The sequence below is a fragment of the Gossypium hirsutum genome, chromosome D07 (assembly GCF_007990345.1).
Source record: "Gossypium hirsutum isolate 1008001.06 chromosome D07, Gossypium_hirsutum_v2.1, whole genome shotgun sequence".
NCBI classification, from domain to species: domain Eukaryota; kingdom Viridiplantae; phylum Streptophyta; class Magnoliopsida; order Malvales; family Malvaceae; genus Gossypium; species Gossypium hirsutum.
Genome location: NC_053443.1, coordinates 55,510,755 through 55,526,573, shown reverse-complemented (window position 1 = coordinate 55,526,573; position 15,819 = coordinate 55,510,755). Strand labels below are relative to the sequence as shown.

Sequence of the window (15,819 nt, the reverse complement as noted above, 5' to 3'; positions counted from 1 at the left end):
TTTTAATATTTTAAACATTTATTTGATATAAAATTTTCAACAAAAAATACTGAATAAGATAAATAGATGCTTACCACTTAAGGTAAAAAAATACTAAGTTAATTTTATTTTATTAAAAAAATTATATTATATTTAAAAAAATTCAAATTATCATATTTATATTTCCTTCGAAACTACTCAAAATAATATAAAATATTAGATTAATAAGATTAAAAATAAAAATAAGCTTTTAAAAAATTAATATTTACTTTTATCAAACACACCCTAAAATAAAAGAAACAATTGAATTTATTCTCTATTAAGTGATAAGTCGGTCCTATCTACTTACCGTTTCCTACATTTTCTTTTAGAAAAAAAAAAGCTAATCTATCTAATAGTTTTCATTATTGATTATCAAAAGTGTTTAAAAAGTTGAATTGTTGAAAATATTAATTTTCACCTGACTGAATTTTTTCGACATTTTATCAAACAGGGTCTTAGTTAATCAATAATCTCTAATATTAACTTACTTGACCGATGAGTTTAGGTTTAATCGATTTATTTTTTTATATATTATAAAGATATATTTATACTATAAATATAATTGAGCTTGAAATTATTGGAGAGAGATAAAATGGAAACACAAATTATAAATTCCAGAAGATAGAATGTAATTATTTTTCAGATCTATAATTACATGAATCCTTCTTGAATAATCATATTGTTTTGGGTAGATAATGATAGAAAATTGGTTGAGTTGGAAGGCAAATTCAATGTGATTAATTGGAATGCTGTTAATTAATACCCAGAATAGTTTAGATTCCACTAATGATTAAGAAAGAGCGACCAGCTGAAATAGGCCACCTGGTTTTAAGCTTTTTCTTTTTCTTTTTAATCTTTGCTTAGTTTCTTGTAAATTAGTTTAGGAAATTCTATAAGTAATATTGGTGCTTAGACCCTGCGTGGGTGGATGCCAAATTTTAGTTTCGTTTTTTAGGTTTCGGTTTGACTTAAAAAAAATAATGTTAAAGTTTTATTCAAATTTAGTCCAAATAAAAAATATTAAACTCAAGCTTAATTCGACCTACTCGTATTAAAATTTTTATATTATTTATATATATATAAAACAAACTTTTTAAAAAAAATAGTACATCAAATACACTAAAAAATTTAAATAAATATTTTCCAACAAATTGAAAATACGTTAAAAAAAGTTTGTAAACTTAAATAACACTAAGATAGTTGCAACTTAGTAAACAAATGCCTCTAAAATAGTAGGAAAATTAACAATAAAATAAGAGTTATGCAATATTCAAACAATAACAATAAAATGACAACAAAACAGCAACAAACAACGAAAAGAAAAAAAATTTAGGAACATTTTAATCGAGCCAGGCCAGGTCAGAAATTATACCCAGGGCCCAACCCATTTAAAAAGTAGACCTTATCTTTTTATTATACACTTTCAAGTCTTTAAATGTTTTTATCTTACACCAATAATTGTGTCATTTTATTATTAACTGACAATGCATGAGACCTATTCATTGACAGTGTATCAAATATTAATATTTTTTTCTTTTTAAAATTAAATTTGATACAGTTGTTTCTAAGTCGCTTGATTTGACTAGTTATCTTTTTTCTTTTTACAAAATAATGCCACATGACACCATGAGATTGGTCCAACATGCCGAGTGATTGAAAGATTTTATCACCAGTAGAGGGAGGTACTACATTGATAGACAGAATTAAAATTTAGGTTTCAAAATCAATATTTTTAAGTAAAGAAGCCACATTAGAAGATTTGTTAAAGTACCAAGGGCTATATATGCCATTATCCCATCCTTAAATTTAGGTCTTGATTTAAAACAAAAAAGAAAATAAAGGCCAAACAGGGTAAAGCAATATAGTTAAAGAACTAAATGAAGCATTAAGCCTAGATCAAATGATGAGATGGGAATTACCCATCTAAAATTCCATGTTTTGGTTTTAATTTTTCTCATATTGCATACATATCATGTATTGTATCATATCCAAAGTTGTTAGGTCTAATTTAAATCACCTACGAAATATATATATTATAGAAAATACTTAATAATTTAAATCTATAAATTACACATATGAGGTATATATAATTCTATGGATAATCAAGTTGGCATAGGTGTAGAGAGATGGCTGATTATTTACCCAAGTCTAAAGGATCAACACAAGGGGCACCTTTGAAGAAACAAAAGAGGTTAGGTTGTGTAATACTAATATCTCTACCAAAAGATAAAACTGACCTAACAATCTGTAATCTGTACAGGAAGAAGCCATTGCAGCATCACCCCCCCCCCTCTTTGCCCTGCAGATACTCTTTGACAATAGCAGCCTGAGTAAGAGGACCGGATTAGCCAAACAAATGTAAAGATTGATGGATTCGGCCAAAATTTTGGAATGCTATTCGCAGTGTAGCATCAGCAGAACACCTCTTTTATGCTACTAACTGCAGAAACTAAATTATTTATATGCCAGTACCTCACTGCTCATGTCATCAGTATTCTCTTCCGTACTCTAGTCATTCAATGAATTAGCTGAGACTGTCGACTCTATCGATAACATCCAATGCTTTCTCTTTGTACATGCCATAAGCTATGATGGGAACCCCAGAAGGAAGCCTTTTTGTCAACCCCTTTTCCTTGCTTACTCTTGGAGGAGAGTGGCCGGTACTCTTGCTTAGGCAATCATGCTTTCTCAATCTTCTCCTCTCACAGTCAAAATCCAGACTTCGGCTAATCCCCTGAATTCCTACTTTCATAGTTAAATCCTGCAACAACTTCTCTTCTTCTGGAGTTTGACCAGTGGGAGACTCAGGTTTGGGTGGCTTATTCTTCTCTCTAGGTGTAACTTGGGTTTTGGTAGATGTATTCAAGCCAAGAGCGACACTTGACTTCGATTTGTTGACCAAATAATGGAGCCACAATAGTTGCTCAAGAATATAGGTTTCAGTTTTCTCTTTATCGGCATGGTGAAGTGTCTCAATCCGAATTACATCTGCTGGTCCAGTTGAAGGCTTCTTGTTGAGCTCAGGACTATGTAACAAAAAAAGGTGAAAAAACAAATGTCAAAATCTTCTTTCACTTGGCATATTTGCAGATTTCTAGCACCCAAAAAATAAAACCATGAGAACAAGGGGAAAACTATAGTTACTCACCCTGTATTTGCCCATTCCCCAACCCAACCAAAACCATGATGGGCTCTGTGTAAGTGCAATGAAAGCAACAAAGAATGTTAGAAGGCTTAAGAAATAAAAATGGAAAAAAATATAATAAAAAAAAAAACAGAAGCAGAAGATAAACAAGCCAGAAGCTTCTTATTTGTGAAATAGCCGATCATCATTCTTGGTACAGAAAGAAGAAAATAGGTTGGCCATCTTACTTGGTTGTGTTAGCGGCAAGTGGAACAAGCCACTGCAATGTCTTCTCCATCTCATCTTTGACTTCTGTAACAGTAAGCTGCAGAATTCCATACAAACAGATTAGATGGTAAACAAACAGAAAAGGATTACTGGAAAGTTCAAAATAAACCACTGCTTGGTTGGAAATAAATATCAAGAAACGTCCAGCAATCATTTTTGGTTTTCAAATTATTACTATGTTTTTGGAGACAATCAGCATCTTCCCTACAAAAACAGAAATTGGCAAACCATAGACTACCTCTGCTTTGACATGAAAAGATCGTACTTTCGGGCGTAGAGCTGATTTTATGGAGGGTGGCAAGTTCTGGTATAATGCCTCCCTTGTATTTGCAGGAATAGAACTTGATCGAGCAACCTGATGAACATAAGGATAAGAGAAGTTTTGAAAACATAAATCTATTGAAGCAAAATAAAAAAGACCAGGTAAAAAATGGGATATTTGCTTTTCTAAGACAAACTAAATAAAACCAGTTCATCATATTTAATATGTAAAAGAAATCTAATAAAACTATTAATGTAATCCCATTGATAGCCAAGTCAAGCAGGGCACTAGCCAGACTTTGAATGAAACATTCAAGTGATTCAAGATAAAAGCAAGCACAAGAACAAGCTGCTCATTTATTTTTATTGAATTTGATGTATTGTTGTATTTACTAAAACTTAGATTAGAAAAAGGACAACCATTCTATAAGTCAATTAGGATAAGACACATTTCCCATGCATACTTATTTATCCTCGAGCAATAGCAGGCAAGCATGCTCACACATGCATGTGTATGTAAACATGCACATGCATGTTTGTATCTCTCTAACGCTTAGACAATTTTCTGCCCATGCTTGTTTTCTTTTTACCTGTGGTCTGTTTAATTAAAGGCAATATTAGAAAGCATGACATGTCAGATGTAGCATACACATAGGGTATAGTTTCAATTACTTATCTTCAGCAAAATTTAGAATATAAAAATAAAAGAAACATGGAAGAATCAATGCCAAACACATAAACATGCAAGAGGAAAAAAAACAGAGAAGACAAACTCACAAGAGTATCAACTTGCATAATTATATTTGCATAGTGCAAAGCAAGGCCAGCAGGCCCCAATCTTTGGTGACCGCTCTCAGATCCTTCAGGTGATTTTTGATACTCTATAAAATTCCAATGAAGGGGAAAAAATCATTGAAGTAAAGCGCTAATTTCTAGAAGGTAAATATATACAAGAAGAAATCATACATATCATGTCTGATAAGCTTAAAAGTAAATAACTTAGTAAATATGTACCAAGTTTCTTTCAATTCCTTCTTTTGCATCAGGTATATTACTCAACCTTTTATTCTTGTAAATGGCCAGAATTTTTTTTCTTTTGTTTGTAACTATTGAAAGAGAAGCTAATAAAAGAAATTAAAAGATAAAGAAACCAAAGGACACTGAAGTTGGGCATGCTTTTTGGTCACCTATTGCCTTGAATGAAAGATGTGCCTAGGCACAAAAGATAAGCAACTAAGGTGCTCTGCTTGATTTGCACTGCACCTTATCACTTTGAGATCACCGAACTAAGTGGTATCAATCATGCTCTTGCATGACTTAAATATTCAAAACTTAAAAAATAGGAATATTAATTGAATGAGTACATACCATTACTACCAAAGGCACAATGGATCTCCAAGATTAAGTAATGGACAATATCAACAAGTTTCTCCATGACCTGCAACCAAAAATTATAGTCTGAACAAGTAGCAACATCACATTTTGCTCGACAGTTAACATTTCAGTAAACTAACTAACTAGGCAATAGTGTTTTTGTTGACAGCTCATCAATTCCAGATTTCTAGGAGTTTGTTTAGGGATATTATTTTATTTTTATTTTACTTGATTACTTTGGATCATTTCCTGATTTCTTGCTACCTGATTTCCAGTAATTTGTCATATTCTAAGCATTAAAATAGGATAGTTTCTTTTATATGAGTGGCCTAGAATTCTTCAATAAGTGAATTTCTTTCTGTTCTCTTTTACAGAAATTCTTTCTATTCTCTGTTTTCAGTGTTCTGCTTTTCTAATAGGAAGAAGTATTAGTTATAAGAGAGGATATATGGAAAAAGTACCATCAAAGAAAATAAAGGTCAAATTGAAAAAGTAAACTGCATCTACCTCTTCCAAACTTCTGGACCAAAGTGACTTTTTCTTTAAATTTCTTACTTGCTTTCTTTGGCTTTTCAGATCAGCCTTCAAGATAGCAAGGCTGTCACCTGCATATCACAGAAAAATCATACAAGCTGAATATTTAGTAGTTAGCAGAGAAACAGTTCCAATTCTATACAAGCTTCTCCCGAGTTTTACACAACTTCTCCCAAGCTGAATATTATTGTTACTACAAAAAATTCCAAATCCAAATATTAATATATTCCTACAAACAAGTTAGAGCTTAACTACTTCATCTCTCTTTCTCAACTTCTCTTCATCTTTATTATGTCAGTTCTCACTTTTGAGAAGTCCCAACAACAAAGGAAGCTAGTTTTCAGGGAAAAAAGAAAGAGCAAAGAAAACCATGATTTTGCAACATCAGTAAGGGAACTCCTTTAGTTTTTTAAGTCCTATCTAAAAGACTAAAACATCATTCTCTTATCTTGTTCTCAGTTAACGAGTGACTATCTTTTTAATTGCCTCTCCTCATCATTTTGAGCTAGCTCTAAGATATGAGAAGGCCCAACAACAAAGGAAGCTTGCTTTGAGTGGAATAAAAGAAAGAGCAAAGGAAACCATGGTTGGCCCACCTTCTACTTGTATTGACATGTAGCTTTTTCAATCATGTCCAAGATTGTGCCGCATCAATAAGGGAACTCCTTTGTTTTTGAAAAGTCCTATCTAGAAGACTAAAATATCATCCTCTTAGCTTGTTCTTAATTTATGAATGACTATCTTTTAATTGCCTTTTCTTCTATGACCACAAACTCATTTCAACATATTTATTCCAGCAGCATTCATCTTATGGCATATCATCTTTCATGATCATTTTACAAAAACCTCCAACATGGAAGCTCTTATCAATACTATCCCTGTAACACATCTTATTTTATCCATATTTTCTAATCCTATGAATAACTCAATTATGAGGCCTTCCTTGCAAATAATTGAACCAAAATACAGAGCACAATACTTCTTGATCTTCAATTGCTTAGGTTACAACTAAAGCAACATCTCAAATCAAGTGCGACTTAAAGAAATTATATATATGCAACCAAAGGAGATGTAGAAGTCACCTTTCTGAGTGCCAGCAGAATTATCTTCCTCTTGACGCTTACGCAAGTAATCTTGCTCAAATTTGTCCAGAATCTGTAATTCCTGGTATAGTTCCTGCAACACAAAAAGCAGTTCTTTTCAACCTCCTTATCGTTTTCAATCTACTATACTGAAGTCCCAAAAGATAATACATTGCAAAGATAACCAAACGAAAAGCAACTATGATATGTTGGCTCCTAATACATCAAGGTTTACAGCTAAACATGTGATGCAGATCATAATTAAGGAAATAAAAGATTGAATACAACAGGGGCGCCTAAAATAAGGACATTATTTAATGTAGGGTTTATTAGTATATCAAAGGGATCATCATCATATCTCTTAATTTTTCAAACTGCTAGTAAGCTAGGAAATGGATCATTTTACTTGTTTGAGTCTTGTATTTTTGGCAAATTCCAAATTTGCTGTAACAGAATCATTTGAAGATGTTTCAATGCCTGTGATATTAGGTTTTAGATTTATTTCTTGCAGTTGTTTGATAGTCAATTTTGAAGTTCCCAACCTAGACACTCAAGTCCTTACAAGAATATGATGGTTTGAAGTCTTTGAATATAAAAGAAAACCAAGAGAACTCAATAGAAATACAAATTTTTGCACAATATATTAGTACTCGGTGACATGTGAAGCATAAAACTTACAGCGGTATATTGAACTGAAATCATCAATTGCTCCACCAGTAATTCTGCTTCTTCCTTCAGTTGTTTCTGAGGAGAAAGTTCTCTGCTGATTCTGGAAAATGAAAATAATGCATCACTTAAACGAAGCACATTAGCACATTGGAAACAATATTCACTGAACTACTATATAACATGCATTACTTCTCAAAATAACGTTCCAAGCTATGCCATTGACGATCCTTTGAACGGTTTCCAAAACGAACTACTTCTCCTGAAAAAATTTTCAATTCTTCCCTACAAATAGAGTTAAACAGATTCTTAAGAAAAAATTCGAGCATGAGTTGGTAGGTTTTTAAGAAGACCATGCAGCTAAATACTAAAAGGAGAGCCACCAAAAGGCAACACGATTAGCTGAAAGTAGTGTCATGGGTAGTTGATACCATATTTACCTTTTGTCAACTGCGACAATTCTTAAGAGTTCATCCATCTCTTTAGATATTAAATTTTGAACACCATTAGAGGCAAGTACTACTTCTTTTAAATGCCTTACGTTTCTTCTAGAAAGGGATTGCATAAGATTTGAACCCTTCACAATCGTGTTTGCTACCTCAAAGGCTAATATTGAGAGTTCATTGCCTTTAGTTGCCACTCCAGAAGCAAACCCTGCGTTAGGATTTAAACTTGTCATGCTACTTCCTAGAGTATCCAATACCTCCACTGCTTTTCCAAGTCCAACTGAACCAGCTTTGCCTAAACGTGAACCCACCTCTGAAACCTGCAATGTTAAAAGTAGGATCGTTGATAAAGTCGCTAATGAAAATACCACCTAAGGAAGTAACATTCAAGTCTTGTGACTGGTGTAGTTTAAAACGAAAGCAAAAGACGGAAGTGTTAAAAGAAAAAAAGGGGGAGAATTTGAAGATTACCTTAGCAACAGCAGCCTGGGTGGACCTAACTGATCTAGATTTCTGAGACATGCCCCTTGTAAGACGGGGAATTCCGTCATAGAAATCATCGGTGGGTTCTTCGATTCTCTTCTCCATGATTTCCATCACTTGAGGTGGATTCATCAAGCTATTTTCAGGAACAGCCTTGGTCTGATAATTATTGTTGAAATCACCACCCCCATAGGCATTTCCAACTCCATCATCTCTGACACCGCTCCTCGAACAAATCCCGCCCATTCTTCAGCTTCTCCTGATTATAATTATTCAACTCCAACATTCAAAAAGTAAAACTATAAATTACAAAAAAATATATATGAAAATGTTATCTTACCAGCATATGCCCAACCAAAGAAGTAAATGGAGAAGTTGTGAAAGCGTAGAATTTCAAAGAAAGAGGTACTGAAAGTCCACCCAATCGCCATCCCCCGCCGAGTAAGAACGTACTTTTTTTTTTATTTTAAAAATTAAAAAAAAAAAGTTGTAGTATTCGTCCAATCAATGTCTGTCAAGTGACGCAAGTCGGACTTGAGAAACGTAAATTGGGCGAATTGGTCAAAATCTCAAACTGTTCTACGCTGACTCTACCTTACTTTCGCTATGTTATTTTCTTTGGTATAATCATTAATTTTATTCTCAACATTTACATTTTTTTGCAATTTGGTTCTTATATTTTTAAGTTAAATTTAGTCCTCCATTTTTTTTTGAATAACCGAATTTATTTTTAACAAAAATATTGACTAAAATGTTAGTTTTTTATTAACATGGTAGCCCACATGACAACCTCATTACACGTCTTGAACAGGTGGTCAAATTGATCAGACCACTGATTCCCAATCCAACTGACTCAATCGATCTGGGTGATTCAAAGAAAACAAATTATTAAAAATTTAAAAAGCGTAAAAAAATTATAATATATATAAGCTAGCTCAATTGATTCAGCCGCCGATTCAATTGATTTTTCTAGCTTAGTTCAATCAATTCGTACCCGCTTATGGGTTAACCAATTTTTAACCTCTCAATAAATCAATACTCTAGTCGGTTTTTGGTTCGTTCAGTTGATTCAATCCAATTTAGACAATGCTGAATATGATATATAAGATAAATAATATCATGTTAGAATGAAATACACATGAACTGATACACGGGCTACCATGCTAATCTCGTTAAAAATTTAATATTTTAATCAAAATTAACTATTAAATTTAATTTAAAAAAAACTAAAGATGAAATTGATAAAAATATAAATATTGAATACTATATTTGTCATTATATTTTTGTTTGTTTTATGATGGCTGGCTCGGAGACTTGTTCAACTCCCAAATTATTCATTCAATTTGATTAGTTGGACTCGATTGGGTTGAGTTTAAATTATTATTTATTAATTAAACTTTATTTATATTTTAATTTAATTATAATAAATATATATCATTAAAAAATTATTTTAATATTAATTTATCAATGAACATGAATTTTTTTTTATATTTGATTAATAGAAAAATCATTTATATAAACATCTGATATATTTATATTTTCATGAGATACCGAATTTGACTTTTTAATTAGAAACTATGAAATATTATATTATTTTACAAAATAATTTTTAAAAATAGTTATGGTTTTTTATAAAAAATAATTTTAGGTATAAAACTTAAGTCTTTATATAGTGGCATATCTAGGAGGTTGGCAGGAGCCTCGGCCTCTAGTAAACTGAAAAATTGTTCATTTAGGCTCTTTAGAAATTTTAAAAATTTAAATTAGTAAAGGTAAAATTATACTTTGACCTCTTAAAAATGATAAAAATTTGATTTAATCCTTTAAAAATTATAAAGATATAAACTATTAAAAATTTAAATTTAATTTCGACCCCTTAAAAATTTTTCTAGCTTCGCCCCTATCTTTACAATGCAATTATTTGATTATTAATTATAATTTACTAGATTTTTCTAGATAATAATATATTATTACCTGGAACAAGTTCACTTATTTTCATTTAAATCTTATTCAATAAATAATTTAAACTTGTTTATAATTAATAATAATATTTTTTAGGTGTTTATTATATTTATTTATAATATAATTATTAATATTTATGTTTGATTATCTTATATCTAAAAGAATAATAAATATGTTTATTTATGGTTTACTTGTTTATTATTTAAGAATAGATGAACATGTTCATGAACATATTCATTTAATGTTTATAAATAAAATCATTTAATTTTAATAAGTGGCAAAAATTAAAAAAAATTCTCTAAATTGAATTACAAAAATCGAGAAATTATAATGCAATTTTACCATCATATTAACTTGAAATTTATACTTCTTAGAGGCCAAACCATAAATTTACCCTTTTTTGAGAGGCAAGGACCATACTTTCTATAGTGCCGCCCTTGATTTAAATGAACAAACAAAAACACGTCTAATTTTAAATAAACACACATAAGCATAATAAGACTTGATCATGGGTCGGGCTACTCGTCTAGATCTAAAGGCTCACTTGAAAAGTGAGAGAATTTGGATAAAAATATAGGCCCAAAAAATGGGTTTGAACAAAAAATAAAGCTCATTTTCTAAACGGGCCGGGTCTCGAGTAGGATTTTTTGACTTGGGCCTGACCCGACTTGAATCAATCTAAACTTTCTTTTTCTTCTTCTTTTTTTTTTGCTATCATTTCACTAATATTTTGCTACTATTTTGTTATTATTGTTTGGATATTGTATAACTCTTGTTTTATTGTTAATTTTGTTACTATTTTAGAGACATTTGTTTGCTAAATTGCAATTATCTTAGTCTTATTTAAGTATAAAGATTTTTTTTAATGTATTTTCAATTTGTTGGAAAATATTTATTTTAATATTTTAGTGTATTTGATGTATTATATATTTTTAATTTTGTTTTAATATAAAAATTAATTTTGGAAAAGTTTAATATGGGCACACCGGATTAGATTTAGATTTAGCACTTTTTATCTAAGTTGGGCTTGGACAGAATTTTAAGCCTATTTTTTTTGTTCAGGCCAAAATTTTTGCATCAACCCAAAACCGACCCGGCCCATGATCATATCTAAGCGTAATCTTAAATTCTCAACAAACATGAACAGAGTACGAGCAAGCTTAAAAAAAAGGCATACTGACTTATTTTACCCTCCAACTTTATAAAAAAAATCATTTTAGCCCTCTATTTATTTTTCACCTCTTTTAGCCATTGAACTTGCGTTATTTATCAAATCACTTTAAAATAGATAAAAATAATAATATTTATTAACTTTGCTGATGTGAAATCCACATGTATACCACATTAATAATTAATTAATTTTTAAAAAATTAAAAAATATTCATATTGGACCCAAGACAACCTTCAAGTCTGCTTGTGGGTCTCTCAAACAAACTGATGGGCCTAGCAGCTGGTTTTTAACTGTTTTTTTTTCAAGTATATACTGCTTTACAACTAGGGTTTATTATTAATTTCAAAATTTAAGTTTAATTATTTAGTATATGTTATTTTTAAATATGTGTATATATTTTAAATATATAATTTTATATACGTATGATGAAATTTTTAGTATTAATAAAATTAATTCGTATATCCGCGCGATGCACGAGCTTAATCATATGTATTGATTAGAAAATATATTATGTTTATTTGTTATAAAATAGCAAGGTTTCAAAAATCTTGGTGATTAAGAAAATAGAACAAAATAGTATAATAATTTTACTTTTAGAATCCTAATATTTTGTATTATAATAAATATAATTTTAATAGAATTGCATTAATGTAAAATAAATTTTCAACATATAGAGCATAAAATTTAATTATCAATAAAATTTCAGTACAATATTATATTTATATTTAAATATGAATTTAAAATTTAAGGTTTTTTATATTTAAATTCATATTAAAAATAAATTATTAATAAAATATGTTTTGCATTTACATTTTAAAATTTTTAACACTTGTATATAAAACCATAAATCTATATATGTTTGTCGTGCAAGATATTAAACGAAATCTATTAACAATAATAATGGAGAAAAAAAAGGGTTACTAGGAAAAAGCCTTGTCAAATAGAGAAATTTTCTTTCGACCATATTTCAATTGTTAATACGATATATAAGGACCGCTACTACAAATAGTACTACACCTTTGATTGTGAAATATCGATTGTTTGTTGAATCCTGTTATTGATACAGGGTATCAATGGAAGCCAAGATCAGAGATCAAGATCGGAGATGGATGGTGTTCTGGTCGAGACCAATAGAGAAGAAGCCCCCCCCCTTTAGGATGTTTGTAGCCTTTTATTATATTGGGTCGAACCCCGGGTCGGATTCCAGGTCGAGTTGTTTTTATTATAACCATATAACACCTGTGAATTGTGTGAAATAAGATACTCCAAATTCAATGGTCCAATAACGTTCTCGGTGAAAAAAATGTGAATGAAATATCTCACTGAATTGGATTGGGTCCATGAATCTAAGATGGTGAATATTTTTAATCCAATTTAAAATTAAAACTTTATTTATTGTTTAAAATCAATTAATAAAAAAATTCTTAATTAACTATACTAAAATGTTTTTTAATAAATATGCGTAGAAAATTTTAATAAATATGAATAATTAGTTTTTTATTTGATTTCAACATTTATTATTAATATCTTAAACAAAAAATATTTCTGTATATAATTGATTACTAAGACGTGGAAAGGCATGGAAAGTTATTAATAGATTTTATGAAATAAATATGATTAAATTAAACAATGTATACAACCTGACCATTATATAATTAATTAAAAATATTATTGAATTAAATAACTCATTATTGTTGACAAATTATTATGATGCAAATGAGCAATCACATAACTTAATTAAAAAAAATTTATGCTCAAAATAAATTTTTTTGACAATTTTATTATAAGTTGGGATTATTTGTTTTTTTGACACAATGTCTAGAATTATTTATTTCCCTTTCTAATCCATGAATAGAAAGATAATATACTACAGCACATTCGAACCCACGTTACTCTTCATTAGTAACGATACACGTGCAAATTGAGTTAAAACTCAATCGCTCAAAATAAAATTACATACCATAAATTTTTTTAACATTAAAATAATTGAAACAAAGATAATGTAAAACTTTGAAAATAAATATTCAATTGTCAAAAAAGTAATCCATTCATCTCTTTCTTCCGCTTAAGTTTTTTTTGCTTGATGAACCAATTTGATGAACTTGTCATGACATGTCTTCGAGATATTTTTGGGTACCTCCTTTTATATATATATATTACACTGTACGGATGTGAAAGCCTACATGCATGGTACAAATTTTAATGTAAATTAAAGGGGTTAAAAATTGCTTTCTCACTTGAAATCTCTAGTAAGTCTCACCGTAGAGGAAGAAGATGCTCTAGCTAAGAGCAATATGTGTATTAAAACCCACTTTCCTAAATTATAAGCATAAATTACTGTTTAAATGTTAAAGTGTAGGTGGAAAAGATTGAATATAAATATCCCTTGTCATTGTCTGAATCAAATGTCAAAATCTAAATGTTGTAGCACTACTATCGAGCGCATCAAACAACCAACTAGGACGTCGAATTTAGCTATACAAAAACACGAAAATCGCCAAAGTCTTCTAAGCATTTTAGTAAACCTCACTAGATGGAATTGTTTTTTTTTTTTGTTATTAGCGGCCTTATGCAAGCGGGAATTTATAGTGGTGGTTCCCCATAAAAAAAACCACCAATCACATGCCCCACTATCACACAAACAACATGGAAGTGGAGGGCAACAAAAATGAGAAACATGGAATAACCCCACGAACCAATAACTGCAACTTAGCAGTTCCAACATTCTCCCACTTAGTTTGTATTGCCCATAAACACTTAAATTCAAAACATAATGCATGAATCATGGCGATTTTTTCTCTTACGATTTGAAAAGTATCTTCCATGTATCACAATATATTATGTCTTTAGCCCAAATTTCTTAATGAATAAACCTAATGTTTATTCCAAGTTCAAACTTTAGTGATATTTCTCGAAACAATCAAATTAATGTTCGCACAAAATATGAGAAACATCAAACTTAACAAAGTTTCTTTATAATCTCTGGTAAGTCTCACTACAGAGGAAGAAGATGCTCTGGCTAAAAGCAATAAGTGTATTAAATACCCCTCTCCTAAAACTACTCTCTCTTATAAAGATTCCTTCCATTCTCAACAACCTCTTAATGATCTTTCTAATCAAGAGATGGCCATTGATGATGAAGAATTTTATGAGGATCTACTTCTACAGGACTCTCTTGATGACTCTCAACAATCAAATTCTGAGAACATAAAATCACTTTCTCTAAGGATGAAAAAATAAGAATAAGAAATACATGGTCAAAACCTCTTATCATTAAATTCTTTGGCAAATCAATGGGATATCATTTTGTCTTAAGCTGCCTAAACTCTTTATGGCAACCGACAGGAAAAATTCTTTTAACTAACTTAGGCTTGGATTACTTCATTGTCTCCTTAAGTGAGAAAAGTGATTATGAACATGTAGTAAGAACGGACCATGGCTTATCGAAGGTCATTTCCTCATAGTTTCTAAATGGGAACCAAATCTTTAAGCTTCTACTACTACAAATTCCTATGTTGTTGTCTGGCTACGTCTCCTAGATCTTCTTATTGAATATTTTTGTCTTTGATATTCTTAGGAAAATCGACAGAGGTGTTAGCCTTCTTTTGCGCATTGATAATCATATGATCGTAGGTGAAAGAAGGCATTACGCTTATTTATGTATTCAACTTAATCTCAACAAGCCCCTTCCTTATTTCGTGACGATTAAGGGATACAAACAATTTATTGTGTATAAAGGTATCAATTCTCTTTGTTTTACATGCGGAAGGATTGATCAGTTGTCCAACAAATGTGCTCTTAATTTGACTCCAGATCCTGTTTCTTTCTCGATTCCTAAAAATTCCTCTCGAATTGACTCACGTATTACGAGCCCCGCTACTTTAGACAACTATAGTTAATGGCTTTTTATGCAAAGGAAAAAAAATCTTAGCCCAAGGCTAGTGTGCCAAAACCATAAGAAAAGTTATCCTTGGAGAATAATACTACTATTAGTCAACTTTCTAAGGGCAAAGAGAAATTGTTTTATAAGTTAATGGACTTACTCCGTTAAACATGAAAAATGATATCACTGAATTTGTATTGAGGTGTCTAACTTGTCAACAAGTAAAGGTAGAACATCAAGTGCCCTTAAGATTGTTGCAACCTATCACAACTCTTGAGTGGAAATGTGAGTGTATCACTATGGATTTTGTGGTTTGATTACCGCTCACCCCAAAGAAGAAAGATTCAATTTGGGTAATTGTAGATAGATTGACTAAGTTGACTACTCCCTGGAAAGGCTTGTTGATCTTTATTTTTAAAAAATAGTGAGACTTTATGGTGTGCCCATTTCCATCATTTCTAACAGATACCCAAGGTTCACATTTAGATTTTAGGAAATGTTGCATAAAGCTTTAGGCACTAGAG

At 30.6% G+C, this 15,819-nt stretch overlaps 1 protein-coding gene across 2 annotated transcripts; it reads right to left on the bottom strand.

The window, feature by feature from the left end:
- Positions 1 to 1,922: 1,922 nt before the first annotated feature.
- Positions 1,923 to 8,758, bottom strand: LOC107942282 (protein PSK SIMULATOR 3). Of its 2 annotated transcripts, XR_005916411.1 has the most exons (14): positions 8,620 to 8,758; positions 8,268 to 8,538; positions 7,791 to 8,116; positions 7,543 to 7,635; positions 7,363 to 7,453; positions 6,685 to 6,778; positions 5,576 to 5,673; positions 5,063 to 5,132; positions 4,472 to 4,575; positions 3,672 to 3,788; positions 3,394 to 3,470; positions 3,170 to 3,214; positions 2,494 to 3,047; positions 1,923 to 2,347 (listed from the first exon to the last, which is right to left on the bottom strand). XR_005916411.1 is itself a non-coding variant. In XM_041097953.1 (13 exons), the coding sequence occupies exons 2-13, from the start codon at positions 8,523 to 8,525 to the stop codon at positions 2,546 to 2,548; spliced, it is 1,875 nt and encodes a 624-aa protein (XP_040953887.1). In that variant the 5' UTR covers positions 8,526 to 8,538; positions 8,620 to 8,758; the 3' UTR covers positions 1,923 to 2,545. The 2 variants fall into 2 exon arrangements, 1 of the variants encoding a protein (XP_040953887.1); XM_041097953.1 differs by having other exon boundaries at positions 1,923 to 3,047.
- Between the last annotated feature and the right edge of the window lie 7,061 nt (positions 8,759 to 15,819).